The 10,234-nt window shown below is 30.8% G+C and overlaps 1 protein-coding gene across 2 annotated transcripts; it reads right to left on the bottom strand.

Moving 5' to 3' along the window:
• On the bottom strand, nt 43-3,575 carry LOC104791087 (protein DEK-like). Of its 2 annotated transcripts, XM_010516888.2 has the most exons (12): nt 3,504-3,575; nt 2,957-3,303; nt 2,829-2,862; nt 2,648-2,727; nt 2,449-2,508; nt 2,236-2,349; nt 2,075-2,155; nt 1,909-1,980; nt 905-1,277; nt 720-817; nt 599-629; nt 43-486 (listed from the first exon to the last, which is right to left on the bottom strand). In XM_010516888.2, the coding sequence occupies exons 2-12, from the start codon at nt 3,284-3,286 to the stop codon at nt 365-367; spliced, it is 1,395 nt and encodes a 464-aa protein (XP_010515190.1). In that variant the 5' UTR covers nt 3,287-3,303; nt 3,504-3,575; the 3' UTR covers nt 43-364. The 2 variants fall into 2 exon arrangements, with proteins under 2 accessions (XP_010515190.1, XP_010515189.1); XM_010516887.2 differs by lacking the exon at nt 3,504-3,575 and having other exon boundaries at nt 2,957-3,425.

The following is a 10,234-nucleotide window of genomic DNA, read 5'->3' as shown; positions in this document are numbered from 1 at the left end:
AAAGACCCCCCCCCCCCCCAAAAAAAGAAGAAAGATTGGAAGTCCTTACAAATACATCTCAAATTAACTCAAAAGTATCCAAATTGGATAATCCAATCATACAATCCTTATAGTTAAATAGAAAGTTAGAAACTTAACAGCTACACAAGTGGGGCGAACCAGGTACTACATGAGCCTAACAGATTACACGATACACCAACATAGAAATAAATCCCATCCTGTAAATCACTCCTATGATTCACAGATGTAGGTTAAGTTAAACCGTCTTTTTGGTTATGTTTTTTCTTACTTTCATATCCGACTTGCAGAAAAGAGAAGAAAGACAAAAGTAGTACTCTTTCTCTCTTTGCCTTCCTTCGCTTGCTCACCTTTCATTCTCTGTGTTTTCATCTTTCTCCTTACCATCACTCATTTCATTAATGGCATCTGTAACGATATCCTTCACCTCCGTTTTTCTATGCATAAGATCAACTCCAAAATGGCTCCCTAATATTTACACAACCAGCAAAATAATGTTCAATAAAACAGTTTCCTGCAAATTTTGAAGAAGACAACAATTACCGATTGAGTAAAAGGGAAAAGCTTTACAGAAACATACCAAGCTTCCGCAGAATATCAGATAGAGTTGCCTGTTTGAAAACAAAATTCAGAATGTCCTGAGTTCAAGATTTTGGTAAACGGTTTACAATCTGTTAAATCTCAATCTATAGAAGTCTCACCGTATTGAAGTCTACTTCCTTCAGGATTTTGGCCACCACTACATGCAGTTCTTTTCTTGTGGGTTCTTTTTTACCTTTCGCAGGGGATTTTCCTGCACCTGCACAAACAATGAAACAGAAAATCGATACACCTTCAAAATTTGATATATAAAGCTTTTAATATCGAGCTGAGAAATCATTCAAACCTTGATCTTTGGATCCCTTTGCCTGTGGTTTACTTGTCTGTTTCTTGCCTTTCTCTTTAGAGGAATCGTCTTTATCAACCTCTTGCTTCTTGCTTGATGATGCAGTTGATTTATCGACTTGTTTGGAGGACTTTCGACCAGATTTTGCAGAACCTTTAAGAGACTTCTCCTCCTCAGCTGCTGGTTTCTCCTTCTTAGTCCTTTTTGACAAGCTTTTTTTATCGGTTGACTTTTTCTTCTCCTTGGCATTATCTTTCTCGTCTTCAGTTTCAGTATCTTCATCTTCAGAACCAACATCAGCCTCACCATTTCCTTCTTCCGTTTCAGATGGCTTATCTTGCTTCTTTCCAGAACTTTTCGTCTGCCTTCTCTTCTGTATATATCAAACATAAAAAGACACTGATCATTTATGCAACGTCACGCAAAGGCAGAGAAAGAGGCTTTCATGAAAATGCTCAACTATTTTCTTCCAGAAATCTACACATTTTCTTCTCACAGAGACATATCACACAAGGAGTTAAGTGGGGAAAACCAAACAACCAGAAATGAGAATGCAATGAAAAAAAGAAAATGGCTTGGAAATAAGACAGTGCTGAGATGTATACATTTGCTGAATAAAAACCATCAAGTAAAAATTGACCCAGCCTTTGAATCTAGTCTTGGATTTGCTACTATTCCCAAGTTTTCCCATTATAGTACGACACATTGCTTAATAATTACCGCAAACCAAATAGCAGCCGTATGTACAACTAATAAGTTGTGAAATAAAAGAAAATCATATTACAATACATAGATGTGCACTATGTAAATTGCAGAACTTCCTAGGTAAAGTTTTGTGTTCAAGAATGGATAAGGTAGCGCAGACAAAGCTACTCAAATCATAAAGATCACACGGTTCATAATAACAAACTAGAAAAGGGGGATATTTTTATCAGCCAGGGGAGAAATAAACAAATCATGTTAATGATTTCAAACTAAAGAAGAGGAAAGATAAAATTACAAACCTTGGCTGGGACATCTGATGATTCCCCAGAAGTCAAGTTATTTGGTGTGCTCTTCTTACGCTTTTTAGTTTCCTATATTATATGTATTCAAAGAAAAGAGAAAACCCGTATCAAATCAAACACAATGGAGAACAGTGATTCAGATTCAGGTGCTAGGTTAGAGTACCTTTTCACTATCAGCAAGTACAACATCCCTCGTTACCTTGGGATGTACCAAAAATTCAAGCACTTTTACAGCAAGTTCGTCCTGACAGTATCGGAACAGATGTATGAATATACAAGCAATCAAGACACAAACAGATAGACAAAAAATTTGCTATCACTTACTTTTTTCTCATTACTTTTGTTATTGGGTATATCAAGCACATCACAGAGATCAATCAACTTTTCTTTGATACATTTATCAAGCTTCTCCTTTGTTCTTGCTCTTTGCTTCTCCTCCTGGAGAACCAATTAAAATACCGCTCTTAAAACAAAGCTGGTCATCAACTCATACACGCCCCTGAAACTATATATATATCTACACAACAAAATTGGTACCTCTTGCTCTGACCATACAAAACCCGAAAACTGACCAATGTTTTTCTTCAGCGTCTGTGCCTGCACAGCATTTTTCACACAAACCCTTGAGTAATCATCAATCAATCAAGCACTCTGGCAAAAGAGAACAAAACATCCGGTATCATATAATAAACAGAGACAGAAGCTTTAATACACACACACATAGTAAATAAGGTACCTTTCCTTTCTTGCCGTAGAGAATGGTGTGAAGTAAGAAGAGATTGTCGTCAGGCTTTCTCTTGGATAGTTTATAAGCAACTGAAAGAAACAGTTTAACACAATTCAATCAGACCCAAATCATTCTCCAAATCTATGTAAGGTAAAAAGAAAAACCCAAATCAGGGTGTTAAATTACATACCATTTGGAATCTCCTTAAGCCGTGTACCACGACCCTAAAAACGAAACTAAAACTAGTCAAATTCTGGAAAAGAATCTAAAACAAACCCAAGAAGCAAAGTTTGAATCTTTATATATATATATATATACCTGCTCAATAGAGCCAGGCTTGTTCCCAGAGGATCGAGAAGGAGGAGTAGTATCAGTATCCGAAATGTAACGCTCAGTCCTCTTTCTCTCCCTTGTAGGCCTCTCACTGAGTGGAGTCACCGGAGATTTAACTCTTTCTCCACCATTCGCTTCTCCTTCTACTACTCCTTTGTCCTTCATGGCTTCCTCTTTCTTCTTCTTCTCGGCGTCTTCACTTACTGGAGCTACTACCTTCTTCTCTGTTGTATCCTTCACGGAATCAGCTTCTTCCTTGGGCGGAGAATCAACTGCTAATTCTGGTGTCTTCAATTTTAGGGTTTCAGTCGCCATGTCGAGATGAGATTACACTAAACAGTGGTGAAAACGAGACTCGAATTAAAAGAGTACAAAAAGCAAAACCCTAAGTTTCTGAGCTTTGTGGGATAAATTCGAAAAACCAAAAAAAAAAAAAAAAACCCAAAATTGGGGATTTAAAAGTTTTGGTGGTAAAAAAGAAAAAAATAAAATGAAAATGAAACACAAAGGCGGGGGGCTTTTTTTCGCGCACCTTATTTCACAGAAGCTCGCGGCTAAGCTAAAAAAGGCTAAACAGAGGATATCAGTAAAATGGTTTAAGGGCGTTCACGTTTTGAGGTGCGTTTTCAACGCTGTACACGCACATATAATGCATATGATGACTCTATTGTCGAAATATTTCTGTAGTGCTCTTTTAGTAGTAGTTGAATATATTTCCTAATAATGTATCATTTATCAATATCTATATATACATTTTTGCAATTTTTGCACCAGTTTATGAAAAAAATCTTGGAGTTCCAACTTATTTACAGGAATACCATTGGCATTAATATTTTTTAATTTATAATTTATTAAATTTGATAAGGTTTCCAATTTATGATTAAAATCATGTTTTCAATACAAAATATGTGATAATATACGATTCTTTTCCAAAATTTTCGCCCCATTTAATTACGAATTTCTTTCTATATACGATTATCCTAAAGTATCTTACCTACATATATGATTTATATATATGGCAATCAGATCTTTATTACTCTTCTTATTTCCTCTAATTAGATCTTCCCATATATTGCTAAGACTCGGTGCCAAACAAACAATCGACATTAGTTTACTTTCGAAATATATGCAAAAAAGGAAACCAATATTAGATCTTCCCATATATTGCTAAGACTTGGTTTCAAATTCTGTTTTATTCATTTTTTGGAAATTGTAATATATTGTCACACTGAACGTTAATTACTAGCATATTCTATTATATATGTTTAAACCAATTAATTTTGTTTCAAAACTGTTATTTGGTGAAGATATTTTCAACTTGATCATCAAGATTTTCGCTCTTACTAACCCAAAACTCTCTCAAAATACTATAAATAAGAATCAACATCTAAGCTCACCAAACACGATAAACACTTCCTCTATAGCAAAAGCAAACAAAATTTAATTACTCTAATGACAATTTTTTATTATTTTCGTTTGCAGTACATTTTATCGTCTATAATATTGTTTTGTTAATCTTTGTTATTTTATGATAATTTTTGTTTTTGGTTATAATTTTTATGTTTGAATAGCAATCGAGTTATAAAGATCATGTATCCACCTAATTATGCTTTCTTAATCCTAAAGTTTGTTACTATCAGGGATAAATGGAGGTACTAACCTTTTTCATGTGTCCTATATGAAATGGAACGTTGCTTCTTCATTAAACGTTCCGAACTCAATCATTAATTTAGAAGTTATCACTTGCTACAATGTTTTGCTCCCGCTTGAGAACATATTATCAATCTTTTCTTGAACTAACTTTCAAACTCTGTAATTATATTGATAATCGATGTTAGTAATTGTCCATGTTCATAACAAGATTATATATATTAGAGCAAGTGGTAATATTATTTATAACAAGATTATACATTATAACAAAAACGAGATCAGAGCAAGTGGTAATATTATTTTCTGGCGGAGCATCATTTAGTGGTAGTGGTAATTATAAAGGGTGTTGATTTCTATTTTGGATAATTGGGTTCTTAACGGTGACAGAGATATTATTTATCTACGGTGGTGGTGTCGTGGTGATGGTTTTATTGGTGATGGTACGTGGAAATCATAATAATTCCTTTTATTATAATTTTTGTTTTTGATTGTATATGATTTTTGGAATCATCAGTTCTAAAAACAAGTTTTTTTAATTCAGTTACTCCTATGAGATTGAATAAAATAAATGGAAGTGAAAGGATAAGAAGACTTTTTTTCTGGGTATAGTTCTCTAATTGTTGTAGCCATTTTTTATTTAGTTTATTTGATTTCCTATTTTATCTTTAATTTAATATTTCCCCAAAACTAATATAATTAGTAGATATGAAAGTTTCTAATTTTTGTAATTCTATAACATAGAAAATAACTATTTTTAATGATGTTTTTTTATTCAAAGAATGTAGTTTCAAAAAAATATTTTAACATATTTTTCTAATCAAATATTGATAAATTATCTCATTTTATTTTAACTAATAACAATAATAAACGTGCATATGATTTGTTTAAAATAATATTATTCAGCATATATAAAAGAAAATTGTTGATTACAGGTTATAACCAATGATAAAACTAAATATATATAAAAATATAAATGCAACTTAATTTTTCTACATTTTAATTTAATAAATATAGTCTCGCGGTGTACCGCGGATGAATATCTAGTATTATATTATTACTATAATACTTTATGTATTTAAATTAATTTATCATAAATGATGTATAACTCATCAATATTTTTAATAAATACCATAGTATTATTTATATATTTTTAATAAATTATTTATCCTACATAATAGTTTAAAGTTTTTACTAAGTCGAGATCACCACAAGAAATAACGGAGATAACAATTCGCTTTAGGAAGGCTTATAAGGATGAAAAATTGCATCGGTATCAAGAAAGCCAAAATTTGTGGCTAACTATAGGAGACCATAATTCCAAGTTTTCTCATGCGTAAACAAAGCAGAGACGAGCCAAGAATCATATTAAGGTTGTATGATGAGAATGAAGGTTCCTGAGCAAAAGACAAATAATTTTGATGAGGATGAAAAGTTACATCGGTATCAAGAAAGCCAAAATATACTTTGCCCATTAAGGCCCATGGGTATAATGCCCATTTTAAACGGGCTTAAACGGTTCCGGAGCAAAAAATGGGTGCACCTGTTTAAGCCTGTTTATTAACGGGTCTTGATTACTTTTAAACGGGTAATCCGATTGATTTTTCTTCTACAACCACTCAGTTCTTTCACCGGCGCTAAGTGCCGTCTCAGCTCCGGTTATTGATTTTTTGATATTTGGGTTTGTGTAATGTTTGTGTTTTTGATATTTGGGTTTGGTTTGTTTCATTGGTTTTTGTAAAACAATTTTGGAACTTCTCCTCCTTCCTTCTGATTTGATTTCGATCTGAATCTCACGATTTTGTTTCCAGCTCATTCTCACGCTTCCACGGTGGAGAACCATCCCCACACAGCGACGTTTCCGGAGGAGGAGGCGAATCCAGCGGGATCCACCAGTGGTTTGAACCTCAACAAGTTCTTCGAAGATGTTGAATCTATGAAAGAGGAGTTGAAAGAGCTCGATCGGCTCAACGAAACACTTTTGTAATATATAATTTTTTTTTTGTGAAACGTACTATGTAATAAAAATTCATATTTTTTATAAAAAAAAATATTCATATAACTTAAATGGGCCTAATCTGAGTACACGGGCCAAAGTAATTTAAACGGGTTTAAACAAACGGGTATCAAATTTAAACAAGTTTAAGTGGGCATTCAGTTAAACGGGCAGGGCCTAAACGAGCAGGGCTTAAACGGGCCTGGGCCACACGTTTTAACATCACTACCCAAGAACTATACTTCTTGATACTATTGTAAAATTTAGACCATCATTTCACCAAATGTTAAAATCCAATTTAGATCCCTCCCAAAATCAATATTGGATTATATAACTTTTTTTTGGTCAATATAACTTAACTTAACATGAGAAAATGTTAGCATAAGTGAAGTCAACATCACTATTCTTTTCAAAGACAAGAAACATTATATTGTTTTCGAGATTATCTTTTGAAAGCTTATAATGTAAAATAACAAGAACTAGATTTTAACCCGCAGTACATCACGGGATAATATTTTTATAATAAAAAAACTAAATTGTTTAAATATTTTATTTGTTTAGTTTTTTTGTTTAGTGTTTAAGATTGTATAACTGTATTTTGAGTGTTAATTCTAAAATTTGACCACTTGTATACTGCTGACATGACGGAACAACTATTAAGTTTTATTTATAATAATGTTACAATTTGACCGTATTGAATTTTTTATGGCTCTAAAAATTTATATTTTTAGTGTTTTTTAGATTTAATCCGTGAAAGAACTATTTTTATATTATTATATTTTAAAATTTTTAGTATTTTTAAATTTAACCTATAAGTTTAATGTTTTTTTTATTTAACCCGTGAAAAAATTATATCCATAAAAGTTATTATGAAGTATACCGCAGGATAAATTATATTATAAATACTTCTATTTATTAGATTTAATCCATGAAATAATTATTTATATATTTTTTATCACCATCTTAATAAATATTAAAGATTTTAATTGTTCATATCAAACAGTATAGTTACTATTGAATATTAGAGTTTTTAAAAGAAAAAAAATATTATATATATATTTTTAGCATATGTTATTAAGTGTTAGAAATTTCAAAATATATAAATTAGTTTAGGAAATTATAAACCAAATTGGTATAGACATTTTAGAGATTAGCTAGCGACCCATTATAAGGTTAATTGTATTATAAGAAACGACTTCTTAAAAAGCTATTTCACCTTAGCAACTTTTTTTTATAGTAAATATTTAAACCATACATAAAGTTTACTTTCGCCGCCTAACAAAAAAAATTAATACGGGGTTTTGTATTATACATGACACTGATAGCAACTAAAATATGAAATATGGAAGTATGAACTAAACGGCTAAACCCCAAACACGAATTACCAGGTTAGTTAATTATAGGCAGATTAATAAGTGAATTGACATTCAATCACTTGAATTAATAAAGTAGGTTGAAAATATTCTGAAAATACTTTATTGAATAACCAAGTGAACCCTACAAGTTACGCCCAAGTCTCTCGTCACTATGACATAAAAAAACAAAAAACAACAAATTTTATAAATCTCATATAAAGAAAATGATTACATGCTCATATTTATACGTAACTATTCACTTAAAACTCATTTTTCATCTTTCAATTTAAAATTAAGTTTATTAGCTGGTTATTTGTTTGCTTCCGGGATCTCCCCAATGTCACCGACTTGTCCAATGACATCTCCTAAACAAATAAAATAACAATAATATTCAGTGAATATTATCATAATGATAGTTGGATCACATAATAAGCAATAGACTAATAGTAACGGATGACATGATGAAAACAAAGAAATATATACTAACATATGAAACAAAGAAAATATAAGAAGTAACAGATCACATAAGAAGTAGCAAATAATAACATATATAATAACATTGGAGTAGTGATTTTTTTTTGCGTATTTGTTATGAAAAAGTGAGAAATGGATTTGGTGATATTAGCTGCTGTAAACTGAACGTATTTATAGTGTTTAAACTTTAAAGAGATCGTAGGGTTTTTTTTGTGTGAATATGTAGAGATAATCTTGGTGATCAAGTATACAATATCTTCAAAATATTACAATTTTGGAAGTAGTTATAATATATGCTAGTAATATAGTACGCCACTAATTATGAGTGTATGTGTAGTATATCATGTTTCCTTTTCCTATTAAATCTCCATGTTAACATATTGATAAGTCGAAGATTTGATGAGGATATTGTAATTATAGTTAAAATATTAAATTATTTGAAGTACTAAAATAATTTAACATTGAAGTAGTGAATTTGGAGTAGTGAATTTAACATTAAATAATATAAACAGCTAAAATAGAAAGACGGAAGTATGGCTAATATCTTCATCATAAACAATAAATAAACATGAGATTTTTCTGTATGCCTATTTGAGTTGTTAAGAATATTACAGAACAATATTCAGTTTCTAAAGGATATATATACAGAAATAAATGTATTTATTGCTTACAAAGTTATATATTTGCTAAAATTTGATTTTCTTAGTTTGGGTTATCGTGTTTATGAACGTTATCTTCGTCATAAGTATAATTGAGAATGTAATCTTTTGTTTCTCAAAGTCCTTCGATTTACATTCAACTATCATAAAGATGTATTAAAATAAGTTTTGAGCATTTATTCTCGATCTCTTAAATGATGGTGTTATGCTGTGTATGACAATAAACATAAATAAATTTGATCGATTAATATAGTTCCATTAATTTTTTTTTTTTAGTTCCATTAATTGAGTTCGATTAATGGAACTAATAGAGTTCCATTAATTGAGTTAAGTAGAAATGTTATTTTAGGAAAATCTGTAGGGGTTAATTAAGTAGAAATGTTATTTTAGGAAAATGTGTAGGGGTTAATGTTGCAAAAAAACAAATTAAATAAAATAAATTTCAAGGGCATAAACCAAAATGTACTTCAAAAATGTTAATATAGATACTTAGAAAGACATTAAACTTTGTTCTCCAAATTATAAGTTTTTAATTATCTTTATTTATTTCTTATGTACGTGTATCTATAAAAACCCAACCTTACCCACTAATTAAGATATTATTTACATTATGAAAAATATTATTATGTTTCATGTGATTTAGCAACAAATCTAGCTTTCGGATCGATTTAAAAGATCTTAACATGTACTTTTGATTATTATCCAATGCAAGTAAAAGGAAACACCATATAAGAATAACTCAAACAACATAGATATTTTATTAAACGAACATAGATATATGACGAAATAGTAAGAAATTAAGGAAAATGACAAAAAGTTATTCCAAGAACTGGAGTTCAAAAAAGAAACAAACAAAAGACATCCAAGTTTTCATTGATGCTTCTTAGCTAAAGTTGTAGATGGTCCAACAGATATTGATGAGCCATCAGCTCCATGACCAGAGTCGGCCCAAAGGCCAAGCCCATGAAGCATTAGCTTGTGGCATTTTTTATGTCGTGTATTTTATATAGAAGTTTCGGCCTTTTTTTTCAAAAAATGTGTTTAGTCTATTGGTATTTGTTGCAGTTAATGGGAATGAGTTCTTGGGTTCAATTCTTATCAGTTGCAAAACAGACCTTTTAATTTAATTTAA

The sequence above is a fragment of the Camelina sativa genome, chromosome 6 (genome assembly GCF_000633955.1).
Source record: "Camelina sativa cultivar DH55 chromosome 6, Cs, whole genome shotgun sequence".
NCBI classification, from domain to species: Eukaryota; Viridiplantae; Streptophyta; class Magnoliopsida; order Brassicales; family Brassicaceae; genus Camelina; species Camelina sativa.
Note: the sequence above shows the minus strand (reverse complement) of the source record. Positions and strands in the feature narration are given on the sequence as shown.

Excerpts from the sequence above, each read along its gene's own strand:
- LOC104791087 (XM_010516888.2), bottom strand. The coding sequence starts at position 3,286 with ATGGCGACTGAAACCCTAAAATTGAAGACACCAGAATTAGCAGTTGAT. Across the intron at positions 2,350-2,448 it reads TTGTATGGTCAGAGCAAGAG|GAGGAGAAGCAAAGAGCAAG; the intron begins GTACCAATTTTG and ends TTGGTTCTCCAG. Across the intron at positions 487-598 it reads TGATATTCTGCGGAAGCTTG|GGAGCCATTTTGGAGTTGAT; the intron begins GTATGTTTCTGT and ends TGTAAATATTAG.